This window comes from Colias philodice, chromosome 21, assembly GCF_061535455.1.
Source record: "Colias philodice isolate Cphi_HAF_F1 chromosome 21, ilColPhil1 Martin Lab GWU primary, whole genome shotgun sequence".
In the NCBI taxonomy this organism is placed as follows: Eukaryota; Metazoa; Arthropoda; class Insecta; order Lepidoptera; family Pieridae; genus Colias; species Colias philodice.
The window spans coordinates 719,995-742,474 of record NC_143106.1 but is presented as its reverse complement, the minus strand read 5'-3'; the positions used below and the strand labels follow the sequence as shown (position 1 = coordinate 742,474).

The 22,480-nt window shown below is 32.8% G+C and overlaps 2 protein-coding genes across 2 annotated transcripts in view; one reads left to right on the top strand and one right to left on the bottom strand.

Moving 5' to 3' along the window:
• LOC149478612 (nucleoredoxin-like) overlaps window positions 1-9,048 on the bottom strand; it is a 44,300-nt gene extending 35,252 nt beyond the window's left edge. Inside the window, exon 1 of the mRNA XM_089709011.1 lies at window positions 8,438-9,048. Within this exon, the coding sequence (XP_089565137.1) occupies window positions 8,438-8,800 (363 nt within the window). The 5' untranslated portion in view covers window positions 8,801-9,048. The remainder of the gene's footprint in view (window positions 1-8,437) is intronic.
• A 5,620-nt stretch (window positions 9,049-14,668) lies between these two features.
• mms4 (Methyl methanesulfonate sensitivity 4) lies at window positions 14,669-22,099 on the top strand. Its single transcript, XM_089709013.1, has 10 exons — window positions 14,669-14,840; window positions 15,026-15,088; window positions 15,349-15,452; window positions 15,794-15,967; window positions 16,683-16,855; window positions 17,544-17,617; window positions 17,961-18,066; window positions 19,669-19,751; window positions 20,444-20,556; window positions 21,557-22,099. Exons 1-10 carry the CDS (start codon window positions 14,762-14,764, stop codon window positions 21,710-21,712), a joined length of 1,125 nt encoding a protein of 374 aa, XP_089565139.1. The 5' UTR covers window positions 14,669-14,761; the 3' UTR covers window positions 21,713-22,099.
• The last annotated feature ends 381 nt before the right edge of the window (window positions 22,100-22,480 follow it).

The window sequence follows — 22,480 nt, the reverse complement described above, 5'->3', positions numbered from 1 at the left end:
GTAGAACACATGTACATCGATTTATTATAAGGTTTTAAGACATATAGAGTCAGTTGAAATTAGGTATATAGGCTGTTAAATAACGTACCTACCTTTTTTAATGTAATCTTTTATAGGTGATTTTTGTATCTGTAGTACCAATAACAGTTTAACGAGCCTGCTCTTTAGGTCAGTAAATGATCAGTTTTAAACTTAGTGGGTTTTTTAAATATAAACATCATAAGTTAGTACCAATATAAATATATGGTGCGAAATGTAACTTTACTTCCTATCCTACAAATTATGCACCTGTAAATGAGATATTTTCACCGTCTTAATTACAGCATATATTTCTTACCATACGGTTAAGTCCCTCAAGTATGAAAGTGTCGCTAGAGCTGAACTTAAAGGCTGTATGAAAGACGAGGGCTCTTGTCAAGACGTCAACCCTTGGTGCACCACAAAAGGAGCTTGCTGGGTAATTTTATGAATGACTCGAGCCCGCGGGTTTTCTTGTATAGACGTTAGTTAAAGCCTATTTATTTTGTATAGCTTGGTTTTAAGTGACACTAGCTGTATGTGCTGTAGTTTAGTTTTGGTGAAAAAGAAATGCCTTAGGTGTGTTCAAAAATACTTGGTAGTATGATTTATCTTTTAGTTTTGGTACATTTAATAGATAGGTACGGTGTCCTCGAGCCATTATTCAAAGGTATAAATATCCTTGCTTTGCATACAAGAATAAATAAACAATAATATATAAGTACAGAATTTCAGAATGATTTTAGGTTTATAATAAATCTTCTTCTTCTTCTTTTTTTCAAATGGCAACTCCCGATCCCAGTGAGGACGGATTCTGCCAATGTCAAGTTTTGAACAGATGGTCAGTCTAAATGCTCACTCCGTCCTATAATGGGATCGGGAAGGCCATAAACAAAAAAGAAAAAGAAAAAAAGTTAATGCTCATGTTAAGCGTACTCTGTGCTGAGGAAAAATCACGGTTGAGATGATTCACTTTTTATTTACTCATAGACTTCTTACATGGAGCTGTATAACCTGACAAAGATAAATTAAACCCAGAAACATTCAATCTACCTCTTCAAACGATCATAAATTCGCTGTATCATTCTGAATTCTGATAAAACAGACAGATACTTAATCACTTTACCTCGTGTACTCTCAAGTTCCAAGCCAAAAATAGCAAGTACTTGTGACGTAAGCTTTAACAAAAATGAGGTAAGCTATACAATGGTATGACGACACAACTCGCAGGACTGGAATGCTGATCTGACTAAGTTTGAGATATAAGTCCAGTTTGGTTGCATAATTCTGGGAAGAATTTTGTCGTTGGATTTTATTTGTGGTTATTGATTTATATTACACACACGTTAGCCCAATGGCGGTGAGTAGGAACTATGGTAGGAACTTTAATTTTTGAACAATATTCGATATCATATTACTACGATTATTGCCCGAAGCAAAACTAAATGTATAATTTGGCTAGAGATTAAGCTGTTAGTTTAAAAGCATAAATAACAATTACAATTGTAATTTATAAGTGGTGCTCCACAATATCAGAAATGGAATTAAATAAAATTACAGTAAAGCCAACAATAACTTTATATAAATGTGACCTCGGAAAATACGCGGGCAGACTGAAAATCAGCGCTGTTCGGGTGGCCCACAGCATGGCTGAGTCTGTTCCGATTGCCTAGTGTTTACTATTTAAGTTAAGATAGTCTTAATTTTTGTTGGCAATAAAGCTTTTTTCTTTCTTTCTTCTTACAAAGAATCACACTAATACAAATCAGATAACATTATAAGCCTATTATATAATATCCTTGTGTATAAGTACGCTACAAAAATAATTTTCATTACCTTCATTATTAAGTTACAAAAAGAGTGTGTGCAAGCGCCCTTATACTAAATAACATTTAGATAACAGTAGATCTGTGTACCCACCAAGGTACCCACCTATATTCTATAAAATGCACTAAGTATTCCACACACAATGTATCCTATATCCTACCATAACACCTTCCTATCATATTACTTTCGCAATCTTTATCCTTCCATAAACGTGCTGAGCATACGAAACGGCTTATAAAGTTGAGATGCGACGTGTATAATAAGAAAGTCGTTCAGTCAAGTAAAATTGGATCATTTTGGTGGAAAATATTTTGAGAATGCCAAATATGACGTTGAATAATTAAAATTGTAATAATTTTAAGTAATAGGGATTGTGCTGCAGATATTTTTATACAAACCCCTTAACTCCCGTGTAGGTAAGTGAGTCTGGGTGATTTTGCACGCCTCATAAGCGAAGCGTTGAGGTGGGTACTACTGTCACTACGCGCAAAACATCTGATTTTTCAAACTTAAAATGTCTTTATGTATCATACATAATACATTGCACTTGTAAGATAATACATACACACACATATTAAGAAAAAACACTATTTTTAACGTTCATGATATTTTTGATGTCATTTTTGTTATTTAAACTAGTTAAAAAACAGTTTAAAAAAGTTCTGTCTTGGACGTCCGTGTGTCTGTATGTGCGGATCCTTTTTCTTGTTAACACGATAGCGACCGAAATACTTTACTAATCGAGTCTTTTTTTTTCTCTTACGCTTGAGTATGCTCAGGAATAGAACCCTTTCATTTTTCAGGGTCTGATTCGATGTGGTTTAATTGTTATTAAATAAACAAAAATAATAATTAATAAATATTTATTAAAAAAAAATTATGAGGCGTGCACTTTTGGATTTTCCAAATTATTTTTATTTGTTGTAGTTGCAAACTAACGTCTGATCTTCGTCTGATACTGTTAGCATTTTTGAAATACAAGTACCGTCATAATGTTTTTGAATTTTACTATAAATCCTATTCTCTAGTGATTCTGAACTGAATATTCACATCTTGAATATTTCTTTGTAACAAAAAACTAATATCGTAACTCGTAAGTCGTAAGATACGATCGGCTCAGAATAACAAAGAATTACAGTTAAATCATAATCTCACTACATAGTATAAAACAAAGTCGCTTTCTCTATCCCTATGTCCCTATGTATGCTTAAATCTTTAAAACTACGCAACGGATTTTGATGCGGTTTTTTTTAATAGATAGAGTGATTCAAGAGGAAGGTTTTAGTATATAATTTATTATATTTTAGACAAAGCGGGCGAAGCCGCGGGCGGAAAGCTAGTTAATGATAAAACGTGTAAATAAAAGACCTAATAGTCAAACCCGAGAGATTTTGTCTGACAATTATTATGTTTATTTATAGAGGACGAAATCAAATTACATGAGATAATAAAATGCTGAGGGTAAGGTCGTCTCGAGGTGACAATATCTACGTTTAATTTCGGATAAACTTGTACTAAGTACCCTCAATAATAATTCAAAAATAATTTCAAATATGACCTTCGTGTTTCCTTCTTGTTCATTTATAAGAGTCCTTCAAAGAAAGTGACGTAAAATATCAATTAGGTAAGTACTTTGTTTTTCCAAAACATTCCATCCATTGTCTTTTTTTTATTTCATGGTACATTAAAATGTGCCAATTGAATTGAAAAATTAATTTATAAGTGTATTCTCTTACCCCAAGATACTTTATGAATTCTTATGGTTTCGTTCCGTGAAAATCATAACGTTTGTCCCCTCTAGCATTAAGGAGACAGACAGTAAAATCGTGACCGCTGAGGAAAATATTTTTAACGAGAGCAAAAGTAATATTATTTTCCCGTCTCTATAACTTGAAGAAATATTCCGATTACAAAGAAAAACCGTTGGTTTCTAACAATATTGTATTGCGTTGTCGTTTCTTTGAAAGCCTTCATTGGACATTCCGTTTACTGTGCAGTAAGTTTAATAAGAATATTGTGTACCTACAGTACTTTACTTTCTATTAAATTTTATACAGAATCTTTTTTTTACCGAATTAATATAGAAAGATCTAGAATTTAAGCCTGTTAAATACATTATAATGACGATTAAAATTATAACTTTTGCCTACAAGATAAACTAAATCATATTCAATGTAAAAAAACCCGACACACTAAAAAAAGAGAAACATCCGTAGTTCCGTTCAAAATTTACAGTTTACAAAATTCTACCCCAGGCAAAATCCATGTACACGAATACAATATATCCTATCACATACGCAAGCATGGACACCCAACCATGTGACTGTGTGCATGCGTGTGTGTATGTGTGTAAAAAAGCGTACACAGAATAGCACAGGAAGTTATTGTTCCGCAGTATGCTTCTATGCGCATCGCTCAACGGTGTACTATTGTTGGTATGTTTTCGAGACGTTGTATACGATATTTATATTCTTCTTTTTTCGTCTATGGTCCTTTCCGATTCTAATAAAGATATTACGATAGATTTAGATAGTGGACACGTTTGAATTTAAACTGCTATCGATTATTTACGATGTGATTTTGAAGATCTAAATAAGTTAGTTCCTGTATTTCGAAGTTCGATACTAGCTCAAGTTATTCAGATTAAAGATGTGACAACTACACTTAGCATTTCTTAAAGCAGACTGCTTATTATACTAGTAAAAGACAAATTGCAATGCAAATTATACACATCAAGTTACATATATATTAGCCGTTATCACTACATAATATCATGTAGTTTAAAACAAAGTCGCCGTGTCTGTCTGTCCCTCCCTTTGTATGCTTTAATATTTAAAACTACGCAACGGATAAGAAACGGTTTTTTTAATACATAGAGTGATACAAGAGGAAGGTTTTAGTATTTAATGTATTCAGTTTTCTACAAAGCTGGTGAACCTAGCCATAGCGGGCGGGTAGCCAGCTAGTATTACATAAAAAGGCCACAAAACGTCTAACACCTTGTCACCCGATCGGATGTAGGATGCACAACTTGTTGCGAATTAAGCTTTTTTTCTGACTACGATTAACATTATAAAAGTTGGTGTTGGTAGAGTTTGATTTTACGTGGGTAATGGGTATTAATAAAAAGTTAAATTGGTATCAGAGTTAAATCCTGTTTTAATGTACATAATTATACAGTAGGTACATAACATGTGTATTAAAACTGTAAACAATTTACTTGTTAAACTATGTTCTGATAATTTATAATTTTGCTTTTATTATCTAAATACTTGAGAAAAGGCCACGGGAAAGAAACAAAGTGTTTATAAATAATAAAAAAAGATGATCTTTTAGCGCATATTGTTGCAATACGAGATCCATGCTTGCGTGTCTACCAATCTGCGTTCTATTTTGAGCAGTTAGCGCTCGGCTGGTTAAATCGATACCTACCCTAATATAATTACAGTCTGTCTGTAATCTGTACCTACATTTTATCATTTTTTGCCTATGTTTTTTGTAAATAATATTTGTGTAGGTTTGTACGCTTAATTTATTTTTAAATTTTAAAATGCTCGCAAAAATTGCTAGTTATGAAATGAATATTTCTCTTCAAATTTTAAACATTTCTCTTTAAAGATACCTATTATTTTAGAACATAGGTAGAGCTATAATATGATAAAATTTGAAAAAATAATAATATCAGGTTTGTTACAGTCGGGCTTATCCTTTTCAATTAAAAATGCAATTTACGTCAAAAACTATACCGTATAAAGTCAAGTATTTGTCGAGTAGAGTCAGGTGGAATGCATATTGCATTGCATAATAGTATAGTCGCTTTGTTTAAAGCGTCGCGTTTGTTTGAATTAGATGCTGTGTATTAGAACGTATTGATATAAAAGCTAATAGAATGATATTATTTGCAGTTGTTTCAGTGCCCATTTTAAAATGTAATTTAAACACTGCTTTGAACATTAATGTTTAAGAGGAACATTAATGTTTTATTGCAGTGCAATTTAGTTTAGCTTTAATATTTTTACAGTATACCTTAGATTTATTAGTATTGTAGCAATCAGAAAATTACCTAGTATATTAGTCTGTGCTAGTATTCATTTGTTTTTTATAGTTGATATTTTTACTATTTTTATAATTTATTACGATAAATAGTATCTATTAAAACTGATAGTTTTAACATTCAATACAATGAAACATGAATAAAATAAAGTCGTTTATCTATGAAGTTTCAATATTTTAACTTATAGCAGAATTGCTGGTATCAACACATCACCTATAATGCAAGCTTTTTCTTGACAATATTTGAGATTGGCGGATAAAGTATTTGATATTTTGATATCAATTTAATCGCAATAAGTATAGTCTAGATAGTACTGGTAGTAAATGTAGACCACATTATTGTTACAAATTTAATTTCAATCAAATCCATCTAAAACATGCACGTAATATCCGCAAATAACAATAGTTTGGAAAATCCAAAAGTGCACGCCTCATAATTTTTTTTTAATAATTATTTATTAATTATTATTTTTGTTTATTTAATAACAATTAAACCACATCGAATCAGACCCTGAAAAATGAAAGGGTTCTATTCCTGAGCATACTCAAGCGTAAGAGAAAAAAAAAGACTCGATTAGTAAAGTATTTCGGTCGCTATCGTGTTAACAAGAAAAACCGGCCAAGTGCGAGTCGGGCTCGCGCACAAAGGGTTCCGTAGCAGCAAATATAATAAATTACAGTTAAATCAACCTATCTCAAAAACTATAAGAGATACTTTGATCAAACCAAAAATCGTTGAAAGAGTTAATTAGCATGCATCACCTCTATTTTTTTTAGAATTTTATACCCCGTAGTTATAAAAATAGAGGGGGGGGGACATACTTTTTACGACTTTGAGAGCTGATATCTCAAAAACCGTTCACTTTAAGAAAAATATTTTTTAGAAAACTTTATATCATTTTAAAAGACCTTTCCATTGATACCCCACACGGGTATGTACATCGAAAAAAAAAATTTCATCCCTCAGTTACATGTATGGGGGGCCCCACCCCCAATTCTTTTTTTTACTATTTAGTGTCATATTTTTGTAGCGGTTCATACAACACATATTCCCATCAAATTTCATCACTGTAGTACTTATAGTTTCCGAGTAAATCGGCTGTGACAGACGGACAGACGGACAGACGGACAGACGGACATGACGAAACTATAAGGGTTCCGTTTTTGCCATTTTGGCTACGGAACCCTAAAAAGGATCCGCACATACAGACACACGGACGTCCAAGACAGAACTTTTTAAAACTGTTTTTTAACTAGTATAACAAAAATGACATCAAAAATATCATGAATGTTAAAAATAGTGTTTTTTCTTAATATGTGTGTGTATGTATTATCTTACAAGTGCAATGTATGATACATAAAGACATTTTAAGTTTGAAAAATCAGATGTTTTGCGCGAAGCGACAGTAGTACCCACCTCAACGCTTCGCTTATGAGGCGTGCAATATAACAAGGCTAAAAAGGGTAAGATTACCCAATATTTGTTACACCAGCCAGAATAAACATCCAATATTTACCGGCGTCCCCGGGAATAATTCCAAGTGGCTCTTCCATGTCTTTCCAAGTAGCCGGGTAAAACATCCCTCGAGGAACAACGCGTCACATTTTATGAATTTCCCCGGGTATTTTAATATTGCCTTTTAAATTAGCGCGATATTTTTAGGTTTTGTACGAAGAGGACTTAGCGCGATGCCTTTTTGAATAAAAATGTGTTCGCGTAAATGTTTAAAATTGAAAATTTTGACGTCATATTTTTTAGTTTCGTTAACTCTAACATTAACAATCGTATTAGGCTGAACCGTTGTAAGAAACTTATATTTATTATCGTCTTTTTTATCGGGTTTTTTCAGATAAAAATCCCTCGGTAAAGCACGTATCGTTGTTTACTCGTTTTACAGTGTTGCGTTGATTGTGGCTCTAAGGAGGGTGCACACCCTCCTCGCCTACCTCTTAGGAATAATTATAGAGGGGAAAAGGTGCTTTATATTGCGTGGATAATAATTCTTAGGTTTATGTACGCCATTTCATTCCGTTTCTGTTGAAAAGCGTGTGTTTCCATAATTAAATCGAGTGTGTTTTTACGTGAAAATTGTGTTTGGTAACTATTTTTTATTATTTTTTCTTCAATTTATTATACGTTTGTAGTGTGAGTTATAAGTGGGGCTAATATTTGGAAGGTAGATAATATAATACTAACATAGTCGTAAATAAGATAAAAAATAAAATGTAATTATGACAAATTACTTTCTTTCAAATTTCAATGTACAGCTCTACGCAGCTTTAAAAATTAATACGGTTCATTAAACGGAAACAAAGTGATTTTACGCAGGTGGCATAAGCTTTGCGTAATAGAATTGAAAACCTCCCCCAAAACTTCCCCCATTGGCCATTTGGCAAACAATTGTATTGTTCCGAAAGAATGAACCAATTTAAATTCCAAACTTCTTTATTATACGTGAAAGCGCGTGACAGCTTAAATTCAATTTAAATACGGTTGTCGTAGTTTAACTGTTTTAACTTTTATAGTTGAAATTCTTACCTTGGTATCGACATCGTGAAATGGTACTGCAAACCACGGTTTTCCCGTCAAAGTGCGTCGGAATCCAGCTTCTCTCTCTACTGGACCTTCAGGGGTACCGACGTGAGCCCACAAGACTACTTCAACAACTTTCAATTTGGGAAAAACCACTTTGTAGACCTCTTCCAAACGCACACCGAAATCGTCACTTGCATCACTTATGTTCGCAAATGAAAAATATATCGCACAAACAGCACCCTCCCCGTCCTCAACGCAGTCGGATAAAGCTTCCAAAGTTGGTATGTTTTCGAATTTACCGTTCTGAGTGCCCGGCGAATCGCATTTCACAAGCACGCGCCCGAAAAGTTTTTCGCGCCAATCCATAGTTCTGTTTACTTTTTTAATTTTTTGGACGAAGGCAACTTTTATTGCATGCGCTCATTTTTGTTTATGTTCGGATATTGTTTATTTGCTTTTTTTAATTGAGATAAGTTCTTCCGAACTTTAATTATAAATACACCTACGAATATAAATATTTTAACAAGCCGTAAATAATCGAGCGCATCAAATAAGTTTTATTTATAAACGAAAATGTGCGTGACCAGTGTACGGAGCAACGGCCGAACGCCCTCGTAAACACAGACAGACTGGAGGAGGAGGGAAAATGAGCGACCCTCCGTCATAGAATAATTTCGTAGATGTGATAAAAAGTTTTTGGTTTTTCATATATTGTGTAAGTCCTTTTCATCACTTTTTAAAAAAGCGCGTTGTTGTTATAAGCGCTTAAATAGTGAAAGAGCCGTTTATTATTTTATTGAAACATTTACCTACAGTAAACCTTTACCTACAGTAAATTTTTTATACTACATTCGAATTAGGGTGATAAAATTAGATACTTCCCTTATTATATAAGACCCTGGTTTAACTAGTGGTTTCTAGACTATTCCAAATTATGTCTTTTTACCTTTAACTAGGATATACAAATATAACAATTTTATAAAACATCAAAAATTGTTAATTTTCAAAATAAGTGATTCTATCGTAGAGGTTCTGCATTATGAATAATCTTTGCCGCCTTCTCATATCACACGTATAGAGTTCAACTTGCAAATGTTTCAATGAATTCAGCAAGCTTCGAAACAATCGCTTAGTGCGGGCAACACAAGGGCAAATTTTGTTTTTTTTTCTCACCTTCGGCACGCGCTTGCTAGCGATACAGCCTGATAAAAAGTCCTTTGTGTAATGAATAGGTTAATTACGAGCTTTTAATTTGTCTTGTAGACGTTTATGTGGGCAATAAACTTGCATACCTATAATATCATTTGTACTGCGTGGGTAGATTGATAGAGATCGCAAGGATTTTTTCTGACAATTTTATATATTTTAGGTAGCTTACATTTATGCTACTTTCCGCCCGCGGTTCCGCTTGCTTTGTCTAAAACCAAATAAATAATATACTTACTTACTTAAACCTATTTCTTGAATCACTAAGTAGGTACCTATGTCTATAAAAAAAAAACATCAATATCCGTTGTGTATTTTTAAAGATAGCTAAACATACAGTCAGGTGTGAGAAGCGACTTTGCTTTTTACTATGTAGTGATTTAATAATTAAAAATATAATGTTTTTCACTCAATCTGGTTGAAAGTAGATAAGTTTGATTATTTAATAATTTAAACAGGGAAAACGGATTAGAAGGCGATATACAGGGTGTCCCGTAAGTAGTGGACCAACGGGTTATGGGGAGTAGAGGGACTTATTATCTGGGTCATTTTCAAAATATTTGTACGTCACGAAATTGTCAGTAAACTGTTTCGTTAGGAAATGTCAGGAAGTTGTAAAAGTAAGGCTGTATTCAGAATAAGGTAATATTACATATAAAAAAGTAAGAAGTCACTAGTTAAAAAAATATATACTTTTAGTTACAAAATAATCAACAAAACATTAATTTTTATAATTCTCTGTTTGCTTTTCCTTTTCTTTTCTTCTATCATTAGCTTCTTTCCATTTTTGTCTTCGAGCTTCTTTTTCACTGTCATTAAGATCTGATATTTTTCTTTGTCTTTGTTTCACTTTCTCGAGGTGTGTTTTCCTTTTCTTTTCATATATTTCAGGGTTTCGCTTTTTTAGTTTTTCAATGTATTTTTTTGCTGTTCAGCACCGGTTAGCGGCATTCTGAAACTAAAAAAAGCTGTTGGATATATGTATTTTGAATAAAAATAAAAACAAAAGTAAGCATCACTCGTGTGGGTGGAAAAGCGATCAACACTAAATGCAATAAGGCAAGCGTTATCCCATCAGAAACCACTTGTAAAATTGGAGGCCAAGACTCACTGATCCGCTTTCACTATAAAAAAGTTATCAGATCCCGGGAAAAGTCAAGTCCCTAAGCCCGACTTTACTAACCCTACATCATGGTTTAAAAAAGTATGGCCTGTAGTTACAAAAAAATAATCTTGAGAGATTTATTGTTTTTCTCCTTTATTTTTATTCGTTACATTAATTTAACACACATTTTAATATCTTATTTTCATACTTTACACATGAGACCACAGCTTTACCGTCTACAATTTACTGACGTCAGTAAATGTCAAGAAATTGTTCGTCAGTAACATGTAAAAAATAACCTAAGAAATACTTTTACACAAAACATAATCACATTTACCATTAGATTGAAAGTGTAATCTATTACTCTAGTCATAATTTAAGTATATTACAATTGCGGTAGGTGAATTCTTCAAAATGTACTTACTTTTGTTGAGAATACGTCGTCAGGAAATTGTAACTAATTTTTTTGCACAGCACACTACTGGACTTCTTCCATGTCTGGACGACGAACAAAATGGCGGCGCGTTAATGTGACCTTACTTTTCGTGACATGACCAGTGTTGCCAATGATTAGAGTTAGATTCCTCTTCTTTGTGATACAAGAAGTTGGTTAATTATGTCAATAAATCAATGTCACGAAATTGTAACGATTGATAGGGACATTTTTATAATATGTAATTCTTCGTTTATTTAAGGTAATTTAAATAGTTTAATCTATCAGATATAACACTTCAAACATTGCTTTTTAATTATGATACAAAAAAATAGGAAGTTTCATACAAAAATTCTGATAAAAATATTGGTTTTCATTGTCGTCCACATAGGGGACAATAAAAAAATGTATGGAGCTTTTTTTGTTACTTTATTTTCACATTAAATTTATGTAAGAATTTGAATCGCAATTCATTGCTTTTTATCAGAAATGATATGCAGTATGCTTAAGTTTAGTCTGTAAAACGTTAACAATGATTTATTTCAGTCGTAACCATATTTTTTTCGAAGATTTTTTAGGGGGACAAACATTTTGTAGTAATGTACAATTATTTTGAAAACGACCCATCTAACAAAAATACTAAAATTTATTGTCCTAAACCATAAAGTTTTTGATTTATGCTTTATTTTCAAAATTTGATAAAAATATCATCCACGTAAGCTTAATATGAACTTTTACCATTTCTGTTTTTATTTTATTCTTATTTTTTTGTTCAAGGTTGTTAAGAATACATAAGTCTTCCTAATTAAAATGATACTCAAGCATAATTAACAACAACAACAAAATTAGACCAAAAAATAGGTAAAATTTTACGCTTTAAAAATTTACGCACTGAAGTTTGAACAAAGCTGGTGTAAAAAAAATGTATGGTAACCCTGTGGAACTTTATTTTAAAAACTTCTACATCTCATACAAATTACAAAAAGGTATAATTGTGTGGTATAAAGTATTTAAAAAAATGTTAAATTGGCGTACAACATTCAAATTAGAAATTATCAGGTAGTCAACTCATTAAGTTATTCCGAGAATTATTGCCTTTATGGGCGCGCGCTGGAATTCTTTTGTATTGTTTCTGGCCAATCATAGACGATACTTGAACCCACTATTATTTTCTTTGACTTTCAACTATTTCAGTGATTTGCTTATAGCTCGGAACTACACGCGTGTTTAGCTTGAATCCGTCATTACGATATTATTCTTTGTTGAAGTGCGATTGAATTGGACACTGATTTTGCTTGTGATTTGGATGTTGTTCGACTTTGGTTTCTTGAAGAAAAATGCCTAATACATACACTCCACGTGAATATGCAGAAATGTAAAAAAAATTATTGAGTTAAAAAAATTTTGATCCAAGCATCAAGCATCTCTCGACAAAAATTAATTCGTCGTTGATAATCAGGTGATTAATGCCAGGTGGTATTAATGCTTGCTCACTCGTACATGATACGGGTGTAAATCACTTCTCTTCAATATGCGATGCACTGTACTTCTTGGTACACCAGTGCGTCTAGCAATACGGCGAGTACTAGTTGAAGGATCTTCTTCTACTTCTGTCAATATTAGACGATCATCGACTGATCTAGGCCTTCCTATTCGATTTCTAATTCCAGGAATACGACCTTCATGGTATGCGTTATTTACTCTGAGAAAAAATCGGTGATCAGGATAGCAATCCCAATTGGGATAACGCTCACGATAAACACGTGTTGCTTGTCGAGCATTTCCATCACTGAGTCCATAAATAAAAAACATTTTTCTGCATATTATTCACATGGAGTGTATGTATTAGGCATTTTTCTTCAAGAAACCAAAGTCGAACAACATCCAAATCACAAGCAAAAGCAGTGTCCAATTCAATTGCACTTCAACAAAGAATAATATCGTAATGACGGATTCAAGCTAAACACGCGTGTAGTTCCGAGCTATAAGCAAATCACTGAAATAGTTGAAAGTCAAAGAAAATAATAGTGGGTTCAAGTATCGTCTATGATTGGCCAGAAACAATACAAAAGAATTCCAGCGCGCGCCCATAAAGGCAATAATTCTCGGAATAACTTAATGAGTTGACTACCTGATAATTTCTAATTTGAATGTTGTACGCCAATTTAACATTTTTTTAAATACTTTATACCACACAATTATACCTTTTTGTAATTTGTATGAGATGTAGAAGTTTTTAAAATAAAGTTCCACAGGGTTACCATACATATTTTTTACACCAGCTTTGTTCAAACTTCAGTCCGTAAATTTTTAAAACGTAAAATCTTACCTATTTTTTGGTCTAATTTTGTTGTTGTTGTTAATTATGCTTGAGTATCATTTTAATTAGGAAGACTTATGTATTCTTAACAACCTTGAACAAAAAAATAAGAATAAAATAAAAACAGAAATGGTAAAAGTTCATATTAAGCTTACGTGGATGATATTTTTATCAAATTTTGAAAATAAAGCATAAATCAAAAACTTTATGGTTTAGGACAATAAATTTTAGTATTTTTGTTAGATAATAAGTCCCTCTACTCCCCATAACCCGTTGGTCCACTACTTACGGGACACCCTGTATACTTCATGCTGCAATAAATTTTTTTTTTGTATATAGTCAGAGAGGTAAAGTAATGACGAGTGATTGGCAAAGTCCATCCTGTTTCAGTAACTTCCTATAGTGTGATAAAGTAAACAAGCATTTTTTAATATCTACAAGTAAGTACAAATAAACCACATCCAAATCCGTTGCGTGTAAAGATTTATTAAACTAATATAGGTAAAGCGAAAAAAATTCAGTAAATGGATTGATTTCCGTGTTCCGTTTCCGTTTAGATTTTAATAAAAGGTAAATATTATTTTAGCTTCTCTTTTGGTGTAAATCGGAGATAAAAAATTATAATACTAGACTAGTAGTAACAAAAAAGAATCATCTTATTCTAAAAATATGTCGTAAGTGGTAACAGATTAATAGCATTGTTTAATTTTAAGGCCTATTCAAACTAGAGCGGTATCCACTACCACCGTGGCCGTGGGTAGCAGTATCCAGATGAATGTGCGATTAAATCTCTTACATAGTATTTTAGAGAGACTATATAATCGGATCGGTGCCGTAGCGGATACCCCAGACCTCTAGTCTGAAAATGCCTTTATATGGGCGCTCACACCACTCTCGATTATTGTCCTTTATTATTATTTTAATATGCCTCGCCCACACTACGTTTTATTCAATGTCTTGCAAGGTTTTTGCACTGAAAATGCAAGTTTTTTTTATAACTGATGTTATTGTAAAATTTTTTTATTTCATTGCAGTGTGAACGCTGTTTAGCAATAAAGTTGACATACGTCGTGCGTTTTGTCACTTGACAGTTGACATTTCATGCCGGCCGCGGTAGCCGGTTTGGTTTATAAATATCAAAGAGTACTATAATAATACGGCAGAATAAATATTTTGATTTGAATTTTGGTGATTTAAATTGAATAGTCAAGTTTTAAATGCTTAAAATATTATTTCTTGTATTTATAGTCCTTTTACGACAATATGAGTGCTGTTACGATAGACTTGTCCTATGAAAGCGATGATTTAGACGAATTACCAGAATTAAATCTTGTCACGAAAAGTATGATTATAATTTCATTTAAAATATCAAACAGAAATAGTGTACATTTTTTTTAAAGATGATGCTCTTATTTCAAGTTAAATTAGCAAGTACTGAAAATAGTAGTGATAATGACTAAGTTTTAGTCGGTTAAGTAATAAGTTTTTGTTTACTTCATTCCTATAAAGTTTTTTATTTTGTTTTAGGTCAGAGTCAATCAGGACCATCTCAATCTACTACTTCTGCATCACAGAGCTCAACAAAATCAGGTATTGAATGCATTTATAACAATTATAAAATCAAATACATACTAAGTATATTTATGTAGATTTCTTCAAGTGAAACATTTAATAAAATAAATGTGAAACAAATTCTTAAAGAATGTGACTTGATTTTGATTATTATGTTATAATGTAATGAATATGATTATACATACATATATACTGAAGAATAATTAATACAAGATTTTGTTGATGTTACAATCAACCTACTTATCCTATACAATAATTTTTAATTGTATTTGTTTTAGATAAACCAACAACACAAAAAAGAAAAGGCGTTAAGAGAAAAGCGACAGAAGACCAATCAGCAAAACAAGCACAGAAAATATACAGACCTGGAGAATGTATGAAGGTATAGAATATATTTTTGGTATCTTTATAATATATAAGTATACATATTCTGATAATTAATTAACTATATTAAACGGGACAAACCGGATAGCACCAGCTTTAAAATAAAAAAAGGAATTATCAAAATCTGAAAAATAATGTTTCTTTTTGTTTTATAAATGATTTGTAGCTATTAAAAATACTAATCGTTCATCTTACCTCAAAAGAAGTATTTTTACTTATATTTCAACCATTTCATAAAAAAAAATTAACAGGTTCCAAATAATCATAATGTATTTGATATTTCCGGCTATTATTTATGTTACTATCTTTATTACTACATTCATAAACATTGAATTTCAGCACATGCTCTTAGAAATGCACCCAAATCTTCTAGAAGCTTGGTATTGCGCAGATGTATCTCGCGAGATTTCTGCCACAGGGGCCAAAGTTCGTACCAATTCTGCGCTCTGTGATGTCAGACTTGTGTTGTGGAGTAGAGTCGGGGAGGCTAAGCTAGCTAGTACAGAGGGAGTGGTAAGATCATGCTAATCTATACTAATATTATAAAGTTGAAGAGTTTGTTTGTTTGAATGCGCTAATATAAGGGTCCGATTTTTGAAGTGAAAACTTCTTTAGCGGTGTTGAGCACTTTTTCTGTAATGGGTATAAAATCTTAAACTCGCGTCAGGACACGTGACCTGATCGAAAAAGCGTAAGACGGATGGATATCAAACATGCTGAACGTTAATAATCAAGTTTTCACTTCTGCCGGCACTCCCGGAGTGCAACCCGTATTTTTTTTAATTCTTTCGGTGTTAGATAACCCATTCATGTTGAATTCATGAGGAAGGCTATAGGCTATATATCATCACGATAAGATCAACAGGTGCGAACCCACACAGGTGAAACCGTGGAGCGCTAATTTGGATTTGTTACTAAAAAAAAGCTTGTATATATGTTAATATATCAACATCACATGATTTTGCAGCATAGCACATTTTTAATATGTATGGATGTTTGCTACTCATGCGAAAAACCATGGATCAGATTTTGATGATATTCGGCAGTGATATAATAGATTATGTACCTCAATATGTTGTGAGATCATAGCATTTTCTTTTTATAAAAGATTAATAGATGTAGTTAATCAGAAAGTAAAAACACACAAGTACACAAAAAGCTTTCACAAAATAAGAAAAACTACACATTTTATATAAACTTTATTTTAATTTTAATATCTATTTTCCAGGTGGGTCTAACAACAACAAAAGAGCCTTGCAACCATGGTCTCTACGTAACTCCATTACAAGAAATAGAAGACTATATAATAGGAAAAACGCTTTCTCAGCATATGCTGTCCGCCGCTGGGTTAGCTGGCTGCAAGCTGACTCTTGTGCTGTTCAATGTTAAGGACTATTTCAAGTAATTGTTCTATGTATTAATACTAATCTATAATATAAAAATGAATCGCAAAATGTGTTGGTAAGCGCCTAACTCGAGAACGGCTGAACCGATTTCGATAATTCTTTTTTTATTATATTCCTTGAAGTACGAGGATGGTTCTTATGTAGAGAAAACGTAAATATGTACCACGGGCGAAGCCGGGGCGGACCGCTAGTAGTCATATAAAAGTAAGTAATAGAAGACCATATAATAGGAAAAACGCTTTCTCAGCATATGCTGTCCGCTGCTGGGTTTGCTGGCTGCAAGCTGACTCTTGTGCTGTTCAATGTTAAGGATTATTTTAAGTAGGTTTTTAATATCTATGGCATTTACTTTTGTTTTGTAGATGTTAATAAGTCTTATGGCTGTCAGAGCAATTATAAATCAAAAGACACGCCATCATTCTAATGCAAAATGTATTTAGCTACTAGCGGTCCGCCCCGGCTTCGCCCGTGGTACATATTAACGTTTTCTCTACATAAGAACCATCCTCGTACTTCAAGGAATATAATAAAAAAATAATTATCGAAATCGGTCCACCCGTTCACGCATAATGCCGTGACCAAGGAAAACGGTTTTTTTTTATATATTGTATATAGATGTATTAAATTTTGTAGTTTACTAAATGCAAAAGTACCTCAATGTAATGAAACAATTCCATTTTCAGAAACAAAGGACGTAAAACGAACAACAGTAACAAGAAAATTATAGAACCTATTCATTTAGAAATGGCTCTCACGGGTAAGTGTAAGATGAAAATATATAGATATTACATCTATACTAATATTATAAAGTTGAAGAGTTTGTTTGTTTGAATGCGCTAATCTCAGGAACTACTGGTCCGAATTGAAAAATTATTACGGTGTTAGATAGTCCATTTATCGAGGAAGGCTAAACCGCGGGGCACAGCTAGTAATTATAATTACACACAAAAAATAAGTCTTTCTTTGATACTGTTGCAAAAAAGTTGCAAATGTTACTTTTGTTGCTATGTAGTTTGAAAAATGGGAGCGATAAAACACTTATTCTTTTCGAAATAGTCATTTATTTTCTTAACTATTTATAATTATTTATTATTTTACAGATCTACTAGTGACAGCTAACTGTGACACAATAACTGTGAACACTCCAAATGAACTAGCTCTTACGTTGGTGCAATTCACTAAGGCTATAGCGGAAGCACCTTATAAGTAAGTATTTCTGATGCTTCTTATTGTCAGTATGTGACTTTTGTTAACCAATTACCTAAACCATAATTGAAGTGAAACTTTTTTATCGGGGTTGGAAAAAAACTTAGTGTAACATTTTTTCGTTACGCGTGACATTTTTCCGTTACGCGCCATCTTTTTCCTATCCATACCTAGCGCGATTCGACGTATTTCTGTAAAGTTGCATATAGTAAATTATTTATTGAAAAATAAGGTCATAAAGAAGTTTCACTTCTTACGTGTGTACACAAGTACACGCACACATTTTTTTTCAACACTATTTCAGTTTAAATTGAACTTAATTTAGACAATCACAACAGCTTGCAGTAAATATAGTTTGGAAAATCCAAAAGTGCACGCCTCATAATTTTTTTTTAATAATTATTTATTAATTATTATTTTTGTTTATTTAATAACAATTAAACCACATCGAATCAGACCCTGAAAAATGAAAGGGTTCTATTCCTGAGCATACTCAAGCGTAAGAGAAAAAAAAAGACTCGATTAGTAAAGTATTTCGGTCGCTATCGTGTTAACAAGAAAATCCTCCGCACATACAGACACATGGACGTCCAAGACAGAACTTTTTTAAACTGTTTTTTAACTAGTTTAAATAACAAAAATGACATCAAAAATGTCATGAATGTTAAAAATAGTGTTTTTTCTTAATATGTGTGTGTATGTATTATCTTACACTAGCGACCCGCCCCGGCTTCGCACGGGTGCAATGCTGATACTAAATACGATACAGAAAAACTGTGAACGTTGTATATAAAAATATAGCGGCCCGCTCCGGCTTCGCACGGGTATAAAATAGATAGCCGGGCGGCCGGCCGGTACCGCCGCAAACGCTACGTCCCGCAATTTTTAAATCTGTAATATCTTCGAAAATATTCACTTAAATCATACGGTGTAAAGGGCCATATAGATATATATTAAACGAACAATGTATTCAAGGTATTTAATTGGTTAAGGATTAATGCTGTATTGGTTAAAATCGCTTCAAAAATTAGCCATTATTTGTCGTAAAAAGTAAATGACAAAAAAAAAGTTATTGTGGGTTATCCATAAGAGATAGACATATACCATCGCGGACTTTTCTGTAGACCTTTTCAATGTGTATAATACTTAGTACATTATTTTGATAAAACTCGTAGGGTTCAGCCTACGTTTGCAATGTAAGCGGAAAAAATGTAATTTTTTACGACATCACATTAGAAACCTCAAAAATAACAGTACTTCTCCACTATTTAATGGATGTTATTATACATATAAACCTTCCTCTTGAATCACTCTATCTATTAAAAAAAACCGCATCAAAATCCGTTGCGTAGTTTCAAAGATTTAAGCGTACAAAGGGACATAGGGACATAGGGACAGGGAAAGCGACTTTGTTTTATACTATGTAGTGAAGTGCAATGTATGATACATAAAGACATTTTAAGTTTGAAAAATCAGATGTTTTGTGCGAAGTGACAGTAGTACCCACCTCAACGCTTCGCTTATGAGGCGTGCAATAAAATTAAAATTAAGTTATATCAATATTACGTTATGTATTTTAAATTTTTTATATTTGTTTGGCAGGAAAGCAAAGCGTGCGTATGATGAACAAGCAGATTTCTATATGAGAGGAGATAATAAGAAATGCGTGGCCGTTTCTAAACAAGGTAAATTTCCAACCAACATACAACATTTGAAACATATTGCTAAAGTAGAATCTGATTTAGAAGGTATAATTAATTTTATGGTGAACTAGCTGCGCTCCGCGGTTTCACCCGCGTGCGCGTGGCTCAGCTCCTGATAATCTTAACGTAATGATATATAGCCTATAGCCTTCCTCGATATATGGGCTATCTTACACCGAAAGAATTTTTCAAATCGGACCAGCAGTTCCTGAGATTAGCGCGTTCAAACAAACAAACAATAAACAAACTCGTCAGCTCTATAAGATTATTAGTATAGATTTAAGCTGCATGTTATATTTTAAATAATGTTTACTTAGGCTTATGTAAGTATGTGTTTATTTTTTGAGATACTTGTGTTTATTATATTATCGTGAAAATATATGTTTATTCAAAATCTCAATAACATTAAATCATGATCTAGTTAAAGTATGTTTAAAAAAAACAACGTGTGGCACTCGGGGACTGCCGCGGTAAAGCTATTGCATGCTATGCCTTCAAGCCACACCTCCGCGCCCGTCGGAGTGGGGAGCGTGAGGTTTTTTCATTACGGAATTTCTGGATTCGGTCCCCGCGCTCAAGGCCCGCGATAGAAGCTATGCAATAGCTTAATAACAATACAATTATTGAATAAATATCAAATTCAGTTTTGTCAATATATTATTATTTACTTCCAGGCGACGGTGTAGGTGCGTTATGGCAACAAATGTTAGCAGTGTTGCCAATGTCTAGTTTAGAAACTGCGAGAGCGATCTGCGGGAAATACAAAACTCCAAAGGCCTTATATGAGGTCAGTTTGTTTTTCGTTTGGTAGTATCAAAATAACCTGTATTTGATAAAAAGCAGACATTAATAAAAAAACCGGCCAAGTGCGAGTCGGGCTCGCGCACAAAGGGTTCCGTAGCAGCAAATATAATAAATTACAGTTAAATCAACCTATCTCAAAAACTATAAGAGATACTTTGATCAAACCAAAAATCGTTGAAAGAGTTAATTAGCATGCATCACCTCTATTTTTTTTAGAATTTTATACCCCGTAGTTATAAAAATAGAGGGGGGGGGACATACTTTTTACGACTTTGAGAGCTGATATCTCAAAAACCGTTCACTTTAAGAAAAATGTTTTTTAGAAAACTTTATATCATTTTAAAAGACCTTTCCATTGATACCCCACACGGGTATGTACATCGAAAAAAAAAATTTCATCCCTCAGTTACATGTATGGGGGGCCCCACCCCCAATTCTTTTTTTTACTATTTAGTGTCATATTTTTGTAGCGGTTCATACAACACATATTCCCATCAAATTTCATCACTGTAGTACTTATAGTTTCCGAGTAAATCGGCTGTGACAGACGGACAGACGGACAGACGGACAGACGGACATGACGAAACTATAAGGGTTCCGTTTTTGCCATTTTGGCTACGGAACCCTAAAAAGTGCTTAAATATGCCTTGTATATACATATAAAGCGTATTTAATTTTTAAATCGACACTAGCTTTCCGTTCGCGGCTTCGCCCGTGTTGATTAGAACTTAATAAGTTATATACTGAAACCATCTTAAATAAAAAAAAAACTGCATCGAGATCTATTGTGTAGTTATAAAGTTCTAAGCACACATAAGAACAGACAGACAGCTGGAAGCAATTTATTTTATATATAAAATATTTTTTTTTAATTTAATTTTATATTGATACTGCTTCCATATTCATGAAACTTGAACCTCAACATGAACTTTATGTTCCATATTTTATCTGTTACTATAATAAAATAATAAATCTATTTCCAGGCGCAAAAACAAGAAAACAGTATAAACACACTAGCGGATCTGGGTGTATCTAGATCAGCTGTCCCCGGGTCTAAAGCAAGACGAGTTGGCAATGAGTTTGCGAGGAAATTACACATTTTGTTCACTGCTGACGACGGGAATGTGTTGGTTGAATGATGGCAACACTATAGATTAAATTTTTTTTAAAGTTTGCTGTAAAATGGTAGTAAGAAAGGCAGGTAATTGCCCGAATTTCTTATTACCATTTGGAGCGGGCTATGAAGCCATAAAATGGTAATAATAGTATTGATAAAGAATTTCTAAGACTGATATTAATTTTTATGATTATTTATATAAGATATAGACTACAAAAGCATATCGCATAATGTACTTAAACTATAATAAATGTTTTTTTCTATCAGGAGTTTTATTTCGATGTTATTGTATTTTTTGTAATTACAAAAAAATAATTTATTGGAATGTCTATGGATGTGAAGTCTAAGATATACGAAAGTATTTCTCGCCGTAGCTGAAATATATAAAACTAAAAAAAAAAATACCGGCTGAATTGAAAACCTCCTTTTTTTGAAGTCTGTTAATAATCCCCGTTTTCCAATTACAGAGCATAATGCGACTCAGTGCCGCACAATGCCGAATTATGCTGATGCTTAATTGGAACGTGAAACGCACCAGCAGGTTGCGCTTTAAAGTTCAGTGTTGAAAAAAAAAAATATTCATAGAGTTAGCAATAACCTCATTAATGTGTAGATAAATAATTGGTTGAAAAATATTTACGGCTATTTTAAGTAATTTGGATTTAGATTATTTCATTAACATTTTTTTCAATGTTTGTACCTTCATCCATACTTATATTTATTTTTTTAACACAATTTGAATTAACTTTGATTATTTCGAAAAAACTACAATGAAACGAAAGCTTTAAAA

Bases quoted from the DNA above. Each gene is read 5' to 3' on its own strand.
- mms4 (XM_089709013.1), top strand. From the start codon at position 14,762: ATGAGTGCTGTTACGATAGACTTGTCCTATGAAAGCGATGATTTAGAC. The intron at 19,752-20,443 runs GTAAATTTCCAA...ATTTACTTCCAG, and splicing joins CGTGGCCGTTTCTAAACAAG to GCGACGGTGTAGGTGCGTTA. The intron at 20,557-21,556 runs GTCAGTTTGTTT...ATCTATTTCCAG, and splicing joins CTCCAAAGGCCTTATATGAG to GCGCAAAAACAAGAAAACAG.